Source organism: Lingula anatina, chromosome 2, assembly GCF_051362555.1.
Source record: "Lingula anatina isolate TDL-2025a chromosome 2, LinAna3.0, whole genome shotgun sequence".
Taxonomy (NCBI): domain Eukaryota; kingdom Metazoa; phylum Brachiopoda; class Lingulata; order Lingulida; family Lingulidae; genus Lingula; species Lingula anatina.
In genome coordinates, this window is record NC_141768.1 from 21,161,953 (window position 1) to 21,179,485 (window position 17,533).

Sequence of the window (17,533 nt, forward strand, 5' to 3'; positions counted from 1 at the left end):
TTCAAATTGCACCTTGAATTAATGTCGAGTGTCTCAGAAAGGTCACGGTTTCCAGTAACGTTGAAATGGGGGAAATAGAAATAAGTCTGAAACAAATGTCTTGTTACAAAGCGGGCACAATACTTAATTTTATTGGACTTCATGTACTACTTGCTTGCCAAAGGTTGACGAACCTCAGCACAAGCCAGCTAGGGCATAAAAACTCCTAAATCTCTTTTTAAAACCCATTTATTCCATAAAAGCTTTCATATGACAACTGCAATATATTTGTCATGACACACTGGGATAAAATCATTTACCCTAATTCCACTCAGTCTTAGAAATAAGAATATATATATATATAACTCATGTACTTGGTACTTATCAATGAAAAACGTGCTAATACAGTAGATAAAGAAGGTTGCCTTTGAAATGAAATACATTTTTTTTTTACAGTTGAACAGCACAGCTGCCATAGAAAAATTGTGCACATATTTACAAAAATGCCCTTGGAGCAATTTGTATTAAATCAGAATATCAGATAACAATAAAACTTCTTAACAAGTTCAGGTATCTTTAACTAACAGTAATATTAGATTGGGTGTTGGTGCATAACAATTGACTTTGATTGACAGTAGTTAGCTCTCAATTTAGATATATTCCAATAAATTGCATAAAGATAGAACTCCACTGCGCTGGTAATTTCTCTGATAATTTGAATTGTCAAATTGGCCACTTCCAAAACCTAATACTATTGTCTCGCCTGATGCAACTAGCTATTGGCTTGCATTATCAAGTAGATCTAAAAGATCAATGGCTGTATACTTTTAAGCTTTACTTCCACGTGTAAATTAAAAACAAAAGCCAGTAGTACAGTGTGTAAAGTACAAATGAATGTGAAACAATCTTATAATCATTCTCCTTTATGGCAAAAAAAGATTGATAAGCAATGTACGTAAATAACTGGTACTTCTAAATCCTTCATAAAATAAATTCAGAAGGTGAGTGATAGGCTGTATAATAACTTGTATGGCACAGAATAATTTATACAAATCTAGAAAAAATGGGAACTGACATTCACCAGAGTATATGGGATAGAGAATAAAAACTGAAAATAGTTTTTAAAAGTCTTGAATAGCAGTAGTTTTTCTGTTTGCCTACCTAATTAATAAATTCTTACAGTACCTTTCCGTCCACATCATACTGTGATAAAAAATTCCATTGTGTACATAAAAACAAAATGCAGATTGTGTCTTGGAAAGTCTGTTAACTTTTTGTAAACCATGTACACAAGAACATTTCACCATGATGTGCTACATTAAATTCTTAAAACAGTTCAGGATTTCAAATCCTGTTAAAAGTATACTAAAATAAATCTACAGAATAGTGATTCTGAAACCAATTTCTTATTGCTACACTACCCACTTCACGGATTTCACAATTCAAATAACAATTGAATAATAAAACAATTTGTAATATCAGAATATAACGAAACTTGAAATTAACCATGATACCCAATATTCCAATGACCGATGCTTTCTCACTGGACATTTCCAATGTCTCTATAGTTCAATATACACATTGCGTTAAGTTTTTCAAACGTTATTCTACAATATTTATATTTAATGCAACACAGCACACATTTGATATAGGCAGGCCACAGCTTTTTCTCTTTTCACTTTATTAGGTTTGTGAAGTACTTTGAATAGGCAGTGAGACTGCCATATATACAGACAAAAAATTTGCCAGACAGTTAGGATAATGGCATGGACAGACACAGGTGATTAGATTATGTACAAAGTGTCTTTACACACAAAAAAAATGTATGATGAAAAAAGTTCATGCTTTCAGATAAATTATATTTCAATTTAGTAATGAAAGTAATATTAACTAAAAGAAAAATTATGATATTCTGGAACTAACTTACACTTTCAATTATATTATCTAATATCAAAAAACAGTTTTGAAAAGATTTGGATCCAGAATCGAGTGTGAGTGGATTTTTTTTACCAATCCTCTATATTTACAAAATGTACAAACAAATGTGTTGGCAATATCAGAAAATGTAACACAAAAGAAGTAACAACAAAACAAATTAAAACCAACTGAGCAAAACTGAAGTGATTTTATACACAGCAGTTAAGTCTTCAGATGGGAGAGAAAATCAACAAACAGCATTTTGTTTTAGTGCAAAAAATAAATAAAAAAAATAAATAAAGCTTCTACATCCTTGAAAGTTGCTAGTAAACAAAAATATTATAGCATGTTAATGATGTGCTGTTACAAAAAATATTATAGAAATATGAAACTCATTTGTACACCATTTCCATAAACCTTCACATACTCTTAACAATTTGTTAAGTATCACATTCACTAAATGCCATTAGTCTTTAAATCCGCCCCCCCCCCCCTCCCCCCAAACCCCCAACCCACCGGGATACACCTTCCATAACCTTTGTATATGACCATGACTGTCTTCATTATAATCCTACAACTTGGGAGAGTTGCTATATACATTTAGGAGGAAAAAATATTAAAATTCCTTTTTTTTTTCAAAATTTATTATGTACAAGTCAAATCTGTGGTTTTCAATGAGTATTCCTGTTGGGTAATCAACATTTTTCTTGATGTCCCTGACACATTTTTTGTCACCTTTTATTATACGCATTCCAATAGTTTGCTGTCTGCTCTTCTTGCCTTTGAATTTCACTTAACAGTGCAGAAGCTTCTTCAAGGAGGGCCTGGCAACAGAAAATAAAAATGAAATATTGCTTATAATCCCTAATTAATCAAATGGGTAAATAATCAAAATTGTAGATTTTTTTCAACAAAAAAAAAATAATTTACTTATTTATTATTATGAACTTCTAAACGTGATGGAGTTAATTTTTTTCTCGATTTCCCATGGTTCTGATGTGCAAGTGCATGGTTCATGAAGAAATAACATTCACAATTTATAACATTCAGTTTACAATAACCTGTACATTATAGAACTTTAACAATGTCATTGACTGTGTTCAGTTGGTTTTAACAAAGGAAACAAGGAAAATGTTTTGATGACAAAGGAAACGAGAAAAATGATGTTTTGATGGAAGCTGTCAGCCATGTTGGCCAATATTCAGAACCAATGAGGGCCAATTTTTTTTTCCACTCTCAGACTTTCCATATATGCCCATTTATCATATTTGAACTTTCGCAGCATTTGATTGAAGTTAACTGTGCCAATCACAAATGTTAGACACATCTATTTACTACATAAATGCCTGTTTATGAAACCACAAAAGCCAGATAAATGAATCTCATTTGTGATTAGGGCAAAATACTTAAATCAAACTTGCCACGGACAGTCAACAGTTCCATAAATGTGCACATAGAGAAGTTTGAAAATGAAGAAGCTGACATCATGGGTAATCCCCTCGGTAAAATTCCAGATGGATGGAACACACAGTGGGGTACAGGAGGGGATTACATGTAAACATCTTTTTCCTACATGAGCAAAATGTTCACTAACACAAACTGAATTATTTTCATACCATTAGCTTACGGCCAATGTGGACATAGGCCTTCATCTGACTCATGTGAGATGTTATACCACCTAGCAGTCAGTGAGTAACAACATATACTAACATCAGCCTGATGATAAGCTAACAGTATGAAAACATTTCGTCTTGCGTTTTATGATGATCATTTTTAAGATTAACACTCATTTTACTTTGTTAAAACTGTCCCAAACACAGTTATATACTGAGCATGCGCAAGCTACACTGCATTTCTTATGGCCCCCTAGTCTGGCTATTATTCCATGTCCTTTTGTGCCATATTACACATTGAGCAACAATAAATAAGATTTCAGCAACCCATCATCCATGTAAGTTACACATAAAAGCACCCAGGTTTTGTTTAGTTGGTCTACATGTATGTGCTGACGGCATTTCATAAACCTAGATTACCATTTGCCATGGACGACATACAATACAATCATATATGATTTTCTGTGATTTTTACAACATTATAAGTGGCTATGGGCTAAGACGAGTATGTTCACATTATGTGCTGGTGCCATGCCGACATGGCCTTGAGGTCCTAAAGGGAAAGTTTCGTTTGTTGGTTGAAAAGTGATCATAAGGAGCCCTTTTGGTCTCAGTGCAGTTGCCGTGCAACTGAAGACCAATACGTTGTCAATGCAGATTCCAACAATTTTTAGCACCTGTATGGGCAGAATGAAGTAAGGCACAACTTGTGAAAGTGAATTACACTAAGTTTTACACATATTTTCTATTGTTATGCCTCTTGAAACCATCAAAGGTGGAAGGGGAAGAGCCATACAACAGGTGCAAGCAATATCACAATCACCACTAGTCCACCGAACAATGTCCATACGGGAATTGTGTGATGCCATTTACAGCCTTCGGGCTTCCAATTAAAACAAATTGTCAGATGTTTTAGCTTGTCAAAGTCATAGTGGCTACAGAGGCTGTATATCCATAAGATTTTGTGCAATTTCACATGGCTACCATCTGCCTTCGCTCAGACACTGCATGAAAAGGGATTTATGAGCAGTCTACATGCACTATACAGATACCACATGGCAAATGTAATCAAGGTTATAGACAAGAAACTTAATGTCATTTATGCAGTAGGATATCTCTGTCAACTACCCTATGCACAGTTTCACTCCTCCAAATCAACTCATATCAATGTAAACAAGCCTTTAGGTTGTGTGGCCCTAGCTTGGTATATTCCATCTCAACAATGCATTATGATTATGATTAGCTCATCATAAAAAGCCAATCTCATGACGCAACTTAAATATCACTAGTGATGTGTGGGCAGCAGATTGATTAGACTGGCTCCCGATGGTGAACTAATCATATTCTGACTTCCCACTGAGATGGTTCACCATTAGATGATAACTTGATTGAAGACATAACAATGATTAAGCTTAGACTTTGTTTTCAAATGTTCAGTGACATCAGAAAATGGTTTGATTATTTATTTGAAGTTTTTTTTTCTTTTCAAAACTGAAAACCTTAACGTTTTAAGTCATGGTTTCTGTCTGAGGCAATGTCAAGATGTGGCACGCTATAAAAACTTGTGTAATCATATTTTACCAGCCTTAATCTTGTCTAAGAAAACTGCTACATAAATCAATACCCTAAAAACCACATGAACTGGCTGTGGTAAGAATAGATTTTCTTTATATATTAAAAAAAAAAAAAAAAAAAAAACATTGGTTCTCTATAAGAAGCAAAAACACCAGGAATAGCTTTGGTGATGAAGTCTACTTGTAAGCAAGTTATCAAAGGCAACTTTGTATACATGATTCCAGTGCATAGCCAACCCTGTACCAAGAGGACCATAGGAAATTCAAACATCACCCTAGATCTCCCCCTTGATAATATTATAACCATCACCAGCTTAAGCATCATTCTTATTCCATCCTGAATTGTATAAATGTTATTTCAGTAACACCATTTGTCACAATGTTTTGAATGCAACATTTGTGAGGGTCTACTGGAAACTAATTGGTTAGAATTTTTGGATAGAAGACAGCAGAACTTCTATCTATTAAAAAAGATTTGATTTTGGTATAAGCTGGGAAGTTACAATAAATTTAAAGCAGATGAGATATGTAAAGCTCCACAAATTGCCTCCCTATAAAGTTCCGACTTGATTTTAAATCTGTTCAATTTTTTTTTTCAGACTAACCCATTAACAGAATTGATGATAAGTTTGTCGGGATTTTCTTGGCTCCAAGGAGAGTTGATGAAACCTCTTACCACCTCCTCAACCCCTTCACAAGCTGAACTAGCCTACAGGAGAAAAGAACAACATCTGAAACTTCTCACAGAAATTATCTCATTGGTGGATCTAACATATTATGACGGACTGCTTAAGAAGCAAATAATTTCTTGAACTTCAGGCAGAAATTTGGTCTAAAGATCCAGGTTTTGGACAATTTAGAACAAAAGTGCAGCAGCCCACTAAAACAGAGTAGACATTGCAGCGATTTCTCTCTTGTTAATAAAACTAGTTTGCCAATGAATTTAATTTGACTACTAATGGTTTCACTTAGGTCAAAGCATACTTAAATTTCGGTCTTAAAGTTAAGGCTCGATTAAATTTTGGTCTAATGTTCTCTTGTGAAACAGGCCCCACAAATGTACTACTGACATATATAAGGGCTGCCATCTCTAAATGCTCATTCATATTTCACCTTTAAATATATTTCATACCATGGGGAAAAATATAGATCAACAAATTTGGAGGGCAAAACTGGTTTCAGCCATGATGGAATATGCAGTGGTCTGACACCGAAAAAATTCAGAGCAGGCATTCTCAAGCAGCAGGGCAGGTATGTCAGATATATCTCTCAAAAGTAAATTTGGAGTACTCTAAAATGGCTGATATGCCATAAGTAAAACGACAATTGCAATCAGTTGGGTGTTGATAGCATGATCTTTTGTCGCTGCTGCATGCTCTGCCTGTGTTAATGCAACCAACTGTCTTTGACATCTACACATTCTCTGGATCCTTGTAACTGTGTGACTTCAGATATATGTTAGTCACATACTGGTAAGGGTCTTAATGTTTGTTCCCAGACAATCAAATTTGTCAGGCAGTAAATTCATTTTACTATGGTCCAGTGACAATATGTCCCTGCAACCCGCCGCTTTTCTGATATACTTTCATATAAGGACAGCCTGATAGTAAAATTATTGTTAAAACCATTTCATTGGTTGAACATGCATTTCATGTAGAAACCAGTTTGAGTCTTTCTTTGCATTGTGACCATGTGCATACAATACTGAAGTGCAATGCTCTTTCACTCCAAGCCATACATCTTCAAGAGCCAAAGGACAGTGCCAGTCATGCTTCATATCGACATCCATTTTGCTCATTTTTTTCAAATTTAAAAGTAAGTCAAATTAAAACTCACCAATTTTCTGGTCCACTGAGGGAGTCTTACTCTTTGTTTCATTTTGACTTCAGAATACAAGAATGCGAAAGAGACGTTATTTTTAAGTGCAAAGTTACAGGGCATTTTGCCATAGCCTCTTTTCATACCATGTGCCAGAATGTTATCAAATTTACTGTACAGAGATAGATGCCTGCTTATCCCCACATTTCTATTTTCATCAGCTAATATCTCAACTATTCTAAAAGCAAAGTTTGCAAGGCTACAAATGAATGTCCTGACAAATTAAAGTGTGTTCCACACAATAATCCTTCTCCAACTATCAGCTCACCTGACTATGAGGACTTGATGAGCGTAACAGTTCCTCAAAAGCCATCACATCAGATTCAAACGACTCCTGACTCTCCTGTCCATGCAAGCTAGTATCGGACAACAGTGGATCACCAAAGTTAATATCCACCACCTGGCCAGAACTCCCCTGCAGGGGCCTCCCTGCTGGGGCTACAATGTGGGGGACAGAAGGGGGGCTAGAACCAGCAAAGATCTCATCACAGATCTCCTCGCTAAGGCTGCCACCCCCTGTGCTGTGCCTGGAGCGGGTGGGGCTGGGGCTGCATGCCTGACTGGAGTAAGGGCTCCTCAGGGTCTGTAACCCAGGGGGGCTCATGGCACTGTGCACACTTGAACTGGACGAGCTGCAGCTCCCCTGGGAGCTGTACTTAGAACTGCGCTGTAATGACGGACTGGTAGGCACCTGCATGTTCACGTTTGGTACCTGGTTGGAGATCACAGTCCCCCCTGGGCTCATCTGTGCCCAACCCTGGGGGGACATCAGAGGGCTGTTTGAACTCCCATAATTCTGTTGTGCAGGACCCTGGGGGCTACCAAACAGACTCCCCTGGGGAGACTGGAGGCTGTGCGTGGACATGGGTGGACTGGCTGAATCACTGGACTGCTGGACACACTGCTGACCAGTGGTGGAAGGCTCTGGAGGAATTTCATCATTCATCAATAGAGAACTGTAGTAATAGTCAACTAGTAGGTTTTCTTGATCTAATAACGTCTCCATACTGTCAAGAAGTGACTGAAAGTAAAAGTACAATGAATGTGTTAACATTATGGATTTTTACGTTATATATGAAATACAAGATTATATAAATTTTTTCAATGACAATCAATGTTTTTCTTCTTACAGAACTTCTCTGGAACACTTAAAGTAATGCAATGAATTACAGTTTCTCTTCCTTCCAGTTATGAATTTTTGAAATGTCAAGATTAAAGGTTCCATACAAAACTCTTGGCCAAAAAAGTAGTCCTTTCATGCAAAACCTACATGCACGCTTATTTGTCTACAAATCATGACAAGCTCCATAATATTCATGAATTAGATATAAATGCTTTGTTCATAGAATGTAACTGATTATCTGCATTCGATGTTTCCTACTCAATGGTTTAACTCTAGCAAACATAAAAATCTTGCACTTTTGGCCATGAACAATGATTGCCTTTTAAACAGTCATACTTTCAGAACCCATTAAAACGCTAAAACAATTTCCATAATACTGTTTAAATTATTCAAAGGTACTTTTATTTGAATACAGATTTTACTTGATATGATTGCGTTAAATATTGAACAATACAAAAAAGTTTACTGTGCAGTGTTCCACTACCATACAATCAACAACATAATGAGTGTAATTATTTACAAGCATTCTTAAGATGAAGATTGAAATATCAAACTTGATCTCGGTTTTGTAAAAGCTCACCATGTCAACAGGGCTCCAAGATTGTGAAGGGTGATTGGTAGTGTTGATATTCTGAAAGCCTTGACTTGAAGTGTTCCCAAAGTCATTAAAATTATCCTTTCCGAGCCCATCACCTATGCTGCTGTGCACAGTCCTCTGGGAATGTATATCCTTTTGCTTCTGCTGCTGGCGAGGCTGATCATTAACCACTGGTGCAGGAATATGTGCTTTGGACAAATCCAACTTTCCCTGCAGAAGACTTGCTAACACCGGTTTCTCAGCCTCCAGCTGCTGATCACTCTTCCTAACTGAAGAGTCACTTTTCTGCTTCTTCTTTTGCCGCCCTTCTAGTAACAGTCTCCTTAGTTCAGAGGGCTGGTTGTCATCCTGGCTACTTGTGTTGGCAGTAATTGTGTTAGTTTTTGCCAGATACAACTGTGAATTTGTTTGATTCAGAGCGTTCAGGGTAGGTGATGGGGTAGACGAGGTGCAGCTGCGATATGGTCCAAATGAGCTAAATGCGTCCGATGACACAGAATTGGAATTGAGACTAGTTTCCCCGGTGGACGTTGAACTAAAATTAATGCCAGGGCTGTCATAGCTCATATAGGGATTGTTATCACGCTGCTTGGAACTTCTTTTACCACTGGGAACATCAAAACCCATAGAATTATCAGAATTTGCATCACTGAGATACCCACCAGGGGATTCCAGATTTGTCTCAGTGTCAGAACAAAATGGAGGCAGAGGTTCCTCCAGTGGCATTCCAATTTTGAACACATCATCCACAACTGCAAAGTCTACCTCTGGACTCATTAGCATGCTCTGTGTGCGCACATTCATTTTGTCTAAACGGGGCTTTTTGAAGACAGGCTGGGCATCTGACTCACTATCCCTAGAGGATAAAGACGAAGTGCTGGATTGACTGTCAGAGGAGGGCAATGGCTGCTTTCTGGTGTTGCTAACAGGGGTGGAGTCCACACTCCCATTTTGACCAGCAAAACCACTTTGGTTTGTGTCCCTTCCCGATGATGTTGCTGTTAGCTCGGTAAGGTTGGCTCCAGGAACAGCATATTCAATGGCCTTCTTATTCTCTGATGCTAAGGAACGCTTTACCTCAGCTTCACTAAAAAAAAAGAGAAAAAAAATCTTAATCTATTATGAAACAAAAGCCTTCTTCTTAGAAGAAGCAAGAACCGGGGAAGGATACCTTGGTATTTGACGAACAATCTGGCCACAATCAGAACAAGTTTCTGCACGCCTGGTTCATAAAAGAAAGAAACACTGTGGTCTATCAACGTGTACAGTCTATAAAGACTGTAACAATATATCTTCAAACAGTGTCACATGGAGCTAGCCTTTCTGAATCAATAACCTACCTCATCCGTGATAATCTCTCCCACAAAAACCCAGTCTGGTTAACCATATTACCACATACCGAAGGAATGCAGTTTTCTGATATTAAACAGAGTTTGCATGCAAAAATATGATATGTGGAAAGTGAAATTTTTCATTTTTCGTTTTTATAAATAATTTATTCAGCAGTTAAGGATTATATGTGTCCGCCGTTTGAAATGCCATTGTCTTACTTCATTTCAAATTTACCTGTTACTCTGTAATTATTTGTTGTATAATCAGGAACAAGCTCAATCCTGACAGAAATTTTGATAATTACTCTCATTTTTCTAACAGCTTATGCATTTCACAAATTTACATTTTTTCCCAAACATAATTATTACATAAAGTAACTCACATAAAACAAAACCTCTCACCTGGTATATACCTGCTTTTTAAAACTTTCTCATCCTCCTCAGATAATACTCACAAAATGATGGTTTGATAAAATTTTGTACCATTTTGTTTAAATTAAGTGATTACTCATTTAATTTGAACAACATAAATGAAGTTCTGTTTATACTATTTAAACATGTTAGAGAGGATTTGAAAAGATACTTCACTTCTTGTCAGAAGGTATATTTTTGTAAGCATGCTAAAACTGAAAATCTTGAAAAAAGGAAGACCATGATCAGAAAAGGTGCAATGTTTGAACATTTTATGCAATTACCGTAAATTATTATAACCACCTTGTCTGTTACAAACCTGATAAGTTGGCTGACGCAGACCACGGATTGGGGTTGGCTATTTGAGTTGTAGAGGATGGTGGCTTTACTCTGGACCCACACCCAGTCACCACTCTTAGAGAGGAAACGGTAGTACTTGCTCACAGTTTTACCCACTGCAATTACTGGAAAAAAAGCATATTCAGTTAAAATATGTTTTCCATTCAATAATTAATTAATTAATTAGTGGCAGTCGGAAGCTACATATCAATACCATTACAGTAGCAGAGGTTCACTGTATTATCTGCTTTCATATAAAAAAGTAGTTACAAGTTTTCCATTTAAAAAAAAAAAACCTCTGCATTCCTCTGTAACCACACAGAAATAGCACTTTGGCTTGGATGTGGTATAATTTGCATACTGTTTTACTTTTTATTTATTGCACATAAAAGTGCAATATATTTTTTTGAAATTATTAGTATCTTTATTCTCCCATAAAGATCTTTATATTCCTCTGAGCTATTGAGCCATATACTGATATTTCATCACTAATTAAGTCTGCCATATCATTAAATGACACGTGAATTGAATATTCATATATTTCTTAACAACATACGAGGGTTTTCCTGATAAATGCCTTCTACATATTTAAAAAGGATGAGCAATCTTGTAAAATTAAAAATAAAAAGGCAATAAAGAATATACTGCACAAATTCACTAAACCAAACATAAGCATTCAGTCAAATTCAAAACATATTTATATAAACTAATGTGAACCCAGGCCATACAGTTCCTGACTGTACTTTCAACCTCAAAACCTCAGAACTGATTCAATTCCATCCTACATCCTGTTACATATTCTTAACACAATTCTTCATAATATGCGGTGAACCCCTTCCTCTTCAGACAAATGAGCCCATTTGCCTTTACATTCTTGATGGAAACTGAACTAATCCCTTATCCTACATATATGAAATATATGAACACTTTAGTACATGTAGCGCCCTGATACCAATGCTCTCTACGAATCAAAATATTCATCAAGCTCCAGTCCTCGATTTTACATTTATAACCATGATGATGTGGCACTTTCTCAGTACAATAAAATATCCACAATATATAGATCACCTTCAGTTTCCCTTTTTACCTTCCCAATGCTAATCCTTACTGTGATATTCTTGGTACATTCCACTGGGGCTATAAAACCTGCGTTATTTACCTACACACCCTTAGTGGTTTACCTGACCTCTACAGATGTACATAGGATAACGGCTATCTTACTGACCTTTCTTATTTACCAAAAATTGTTGACTGGAATTTGGCCAGAGAATATTTTTACCATGATTCTTATTTTTGAAATGTAGTTTAATTAGTCAATTAAAAATACCTACTTTCCGATTTTGGGAGCAGAATGCGATTGTACACCATAGCAATCACTTGCAGGTATATGACACCACCTGATTTCCTCTGCTAATGCCTTGTTGTGTCCAAAACTACTTCTTCATTTTCCAGAGATCAACTAACCCACATCCCAGCCCTTGCATCATTCATCAACAGCTGGTGTGAAGGCCAATGTGGCATAGTTTCAACCAATAGAAATAGCCATAGACCTACACACCCACCAAAATGAACCAATCAAATTGGAGGAAAAGCAACACACCTCCATTTAGCAAAAACATGTGGGCTTTGCCTCTTCTGTGGTATTTGTTGAGCACTGCTGAGAAAACTTTCTAAGTGCATGCCACTTGGACTACTAAGTAATAATAAACAAACCTGAATGAGCCCCGTCATTGGATTCTACAGGCTAAGACCTGGATAAAAGATTGTAAAGAATTATAGATATTCAGAAATGAAATTAAAAATAATTCCTACAGGCCTGATGAGACTGTATTTACTGCACAGTCAATGGAAGTTCACAAAATGATTTAACCATGGCAGCAAATAATAACACTGCTTTTCAACTCTTGTCGATAAATTTAAACGTAATCTTATACCAAAAGACTTAAATACCACTTAGACAACTAACAGCATGACCAGAACTTAAGATGTTAGGCTTCAAGATACCTTGCCAACCACAAAACACTCAAATGTTCTAAGCTGCTGGAACAGAAAAAAGTTGAAATCTTCAAACACATCACTTTACCTAATGCTTCACCTCTTTTCAAGATATATCATCTAAGGTCACTCATAACAATGTACTTTCTAACATTTGCCAAGTAAATTTTCAAAAGACTTGATTCACATTTTAAGTATTACTCAACAAAACATTTTCTGAGGGGAAATGATTACTTCACGTTTCTTGACTTCTTTGGATATTGTGTGTGTGTGTGTGTGTGTGTGTGTGTGTGTGGGTGTGTGTGTGCATGCATGTGTGTATGTGTGTGAGAGGGAAGGAGTGAATATGTGTATATTCCATTCTAAAATGATAGAGATAATCATTTAACTCATGTAAGCAGCTGTATAAACAAGTGTGTTTCACCAGACACCTAGTTATAATATGCCACACAATTGGGAGATGTAAAGACATCATTATAAATACCAAAGGTGGTACGTTAGTATCATAAAATGTCTGAACTATGTCTAAACCATCTATAGTATTCCTTCTACTGCACATATTAGAAACTAAATACTAGTACACAACAAAACGTTTCCTAGTTTAGCATGGCGTCTTTGTCTACCCCACCTTCAATAATTGCTAACCTCGCTCAAGTATATATCTCAGTATTTTCTCAATTTATCGCGCCACTCAGCCATCAAGTTGTTCCTCGGGGTGACTCCAGCTCTCGTCACCAAAACCAACCAATTATTAAACTGAGCAAATAATTTCTTCCTCACGTTAGCAACTATAAAAACCTTTACCACAACAAGTGAATATTCAGAAATGTATCTGAGCTTACCTAAAAGGTTACGACCAGCTTAATTCGCATTTATTACTTCAGTCTGAATAAGCTTGTGGCATATGTAAATTATATTGAATTTGTTCACCAGTTGTCATACTATCAAAGGTTAAATCATAAAGAGTTTAATGTGCATGAAGAAATTTATGTGAAATATGGTAATGACTCCATCCTATCTTGATCTTTGGGAAAAAATTATCAAACTTTCGGATATACAATTTTATAATCTCAAAAATTAAATTTCTGTATGGCATTTGTGATGCTTTTTACTGCATAGAATTGAGCTATAGAGTAGTTTGCTTTTTCATTTTGTTGCTACCACTCAAAAGCTCTAATTTTAAGAATTTGATTACGACTTAAAAAATACATTGTCTATAAAATTCACAATTTTGCCCATTGAAAAGATTGGGTGATTACCATAGATTCATTACTCACTATCATTATTAAATGATAAATGATCTGATAATGGACTTTTAGGATTTGTATCTGTTTGTATCAAAGATGTGTTTGCTTTAGTTCTGACTTGAATATGTATGAATACCATTTTAGAGATGAAAGTGGCTTTTGAGAAAAAAATCCTGAAAAAGAAAGTTCCAAAGGTGCTGAGCTCTATATGCTGGGTATGGGGGAGAGGGGTAGCAGGCATAAAATACAGCACCCAAATATCTGGACTTCCAGATATATCCAGAAGAATTTATCACTGTTATCAGAAAATATGAACTGTTAAGCAATTAGCATCAGTACATAGTTCCAGTGTGCAAAAACTTATTATTGTTGAAAAGTCTCTTAAAATTGCCTCCCCTTAAACAACATTTCTCCAAGCTCAAACTTTAGACTGACGACCTAAATTGCTGGCATATATGTATATTCCATTAGTTTTGTGTTTATGAAAAAGCCAGACATGAACCTATTCACATACACTCCTGATCTGGATTTTCATTAAAGTACAAGTGTTTCAAAGGTCTCTGTTACCTGACTCCCTGCAGTGCCAAATGTCAGAGGTAAAAAGGTCAGTGTTCATGGAATCTTTTTCTAATCTTTACCCTGAGTTCAAGAAGTCTGGACACTGACCTCATTACTATCAACGTGCCTCTGTCTTTCCCAGAAAACCAGGGTGCCCACCTTGTGATGAGCACAGATCAGTAAAAACCTTCAATTACAAGTACTTCACTGTCAGCAAATGTTGTAGAAGACCTTCTAATGGCATGGCCATGAAATCTAATCTACATGCCAGTAAGTCCTGTTCTTGGTAGCAATCAAATTATCTCTAGGTTTTCTACTTTTCTTCTAAACATTTTGGGAATGAAGTTACAATATCAAGGGATCTTCATGTGAATCAGAAAAGGAATTTTTATCTCATCATTAAATACAGAGTGACTGGAAAAAAGGCATACACACACTATCATAATCAAAAACCACATCAGAAAAAATAGAGGAACATTCAAAATTGGTCTTACTTTAAACAATTATAGTCATGTTTAAGTTAAACCAGTCTAATTTAAAAGCAAAAATAGTATAACTTGCATACTATAAGATCAGCAGCAGGTGGCATGGGCTGGTTTAAAAAAACATATATATATCCAGGCCCTATTTGTAAAAGTACCTTTTCCACTTACACACACCTGTTGATAGTACTATGGTGTCAGGGTTATGAACCGCATGTGTTTTATAATTACACTAGAAAAGTCCTTTGGCTGCAGAAAACTTACTTGAATCACATTTTAATTAAAAAGACCATTTCCAGTGTATAGGATTACAGTTTATCTGTGACAATGCAAAATTTCCAGACAAATCTGCTCCTCAACAAAAGTCAATATGTTACACAAACCAAACCACACCAAAGGCCGATAAATTCACCAGCTAGAATAACTATAGCAGATCTTGCTTCTTGTGTGATTGAAAAAAAATCGAGAAATGGAAAGAAAAAAGAGGCAATATTCATTCTATGTATTAATGCAACCAAGGCAACAGCACTCACTGTGTAAAAAACAACATTCATTATCCTATATGTTGGATTAAGTGTAGCTGTGAAAAGTGCCTGTCATCAAAGAGACAGATAACTTCCTCTTAAACACTCTTAACTACATATCAGCCCATATTTTTTTAAAGATATTGGAAGAGTACATCACAGTCTGATAGAAAATGTTCCCTAAGCACTTCTTTGACCTAAAATTAATGCAGAGCAATATTAGAATTAACATGTATATGCATTTAGAAGAATTCAAGTACTTATTTAGTATCTTTTAATTAAATTTTTGACAAAACTAGCTGTCTCTATCAAGGTCTTGCAAAAAGTAATATCTGTATACCACCCCCCCCCCCTTTGCCCCCTCTCTTGTACTAAAAACGCCATTAACCATTATGGACATGAGGACACATAACCCATTAAATCTATAGCACTGATTATTGTATTGATCCATGGTTCTGGCAGACTTTTCTACTAAAGTCAAGAAATACCCAAAGCTCAGCTTACTGGAATCACAAAACTGTACCATGCTCTGCATGCAGAGACACATCGCATCCCACTTACTGTGCGCTAACAAGGTCCTCCTTCATACGAGACTAAAAATTATGTGAGAAACCGCACACAGTGGGGATTAACTTATTAGCAATAAGGGTGCAACTCTATGCGTCAGGAACATCTTCTAAGAAAGCAATGAAAAAGTGACACTCACAACATGGTGAATTCATAATATTGTGCAACAGACTGTAATTTCACAGAACTTCAGATAAAACAACCAGAAAATTGTCTGTAGATGTGGTCCTTCAGCTTTTATTCATTGCCACACTGTACTGACTTATGTCTCCGTAATCTGCCATTATTTTTTTTTCTTACCCTACTCTCTTTCAAATTCCGTAAAACCTTGACTGGTTTTAAGCTAATTAAGTGATGAAACTTTGGGCTATCTTGGATAACTCCAATTCAAGTTATTATGTTAGTGATACACTGAAAGTTAAAAGGGATAATTAATAAAATTAATTAAATATTTGCAGGTTTTTATCCCTTATCCTATAGTAAATAACCTTTTACTGCAACCAAGTGACACTGATTCTGGATGTGTAAGACAAGATGAAGGATGTTTTGTAGAAAAAAAAAACACCACTGTTTTTCTTTTGACTGAGATAAGGATTTGTCCGGAAATGAGCATGTTTTGTTGACCTAAATACATGAATGTATGCCTTATTCTTCTACTGGTGTACCAGGATTTATCTGTCGTGATGTATTCATGTTAACCAATAACACTGCAAAATTCAACATGTTCAGGTTCCCAACTCCTAAGGCTTCATTCACATGCAATGTCTATTTTCTAAAATTCTATTTTCTATTCGCGATATGTCTTATGATCACGGTCTGTGCCCTTAATATCCCGCGGCGTAATTACTGGCAGCGCGAGCCAGTTACTATAAGTTACTATAAGTAACTGGCTCACGCTGCCAGTAATTACGCGGCGGGATATTCAGGGCACAGACCGTGATCATAAGACATATCGCGAATAGAAAATAGATTTTTAGAAAATAGACATTCCATGTGAACGAAGCCTTATTCTAGCCTGATAATATAGAATCTTTCAACGAAATAAACATAAAAAAAAAACATCCTGAATGTTTCAATCATTATCAAATATTATTCCTATGTGAATATGACAAGTGAGTATAAACAAGCAAGGCTATTGAAATAGCACCCTTATACTTAACAACTGTTTAGTATATCAGATTAATGTAACATGAATATTATCAATCTTTACAATAATTCCACTTCATTTACTAAACATGCATGGGCCAGCAGAACTCCAAATATTATGTTTACACAGGCAATTTTGAATAAAGTTGAAGTTATTCCAAAACAATTTACGCATGAATAAAATCTGAGCTTTTTGCTACTGTTCCCCTTGACTTCCTAAATATACCCCCCTCCATCTCCAGAATATCCAA

The 17,533-nt window shown here is 35.9% G+C and overlaps 1 protein-coding gene across 4 annotated transcripts in view; it reads right to left on the reverse strand.

The window, feature by feature from the left end:
* Positions 1 to 210: 210 nt before the first annotated feature.
* LOC106156017 (uncharacterized) overlaps positions 211 to 17,533 on the reverse strand; it is a 39,315-nt gene continuing 21,992 nt past the window's right edge. Inside the window, exons 10-14 of one of the 4 annotated variants that reach the window (XM_087007109.1) lie at positions 10,744 to 10,888; positions 8,665 to 9,769; positions 7,230 to 7,982; positions 5,689 to 5,792; positions 211 to 2,720 (exon numbers count right to left, since the gene is read on the reverse strand). In XM_087007109.1, coding sequence (XP_086863235.1) covers positions 2,690 to 2,720; positions 5,689 to 5,792; positions 7,230 to 7,982; positions 8,665 to 9,769; positions 10,744 to 10,888 — 2,138 coding nt within the window. In that variant the 3' untranslated portion in view covers positions 211 to 2,689. Of the gene's footprint in view, positions 2,721 to 5,688; positions 5,793 to 6,919; positions 6,967 to 7,229; positions 7,983 to 8,664; positions 9,770 to 10,743; positions 10,889 to 17,533 lie in introns of those variants that run through there. The other 3 variants (XM_087007111.1, XM_087007112.1, XM_087007110.1) reach the window with 3 other exon arrangements.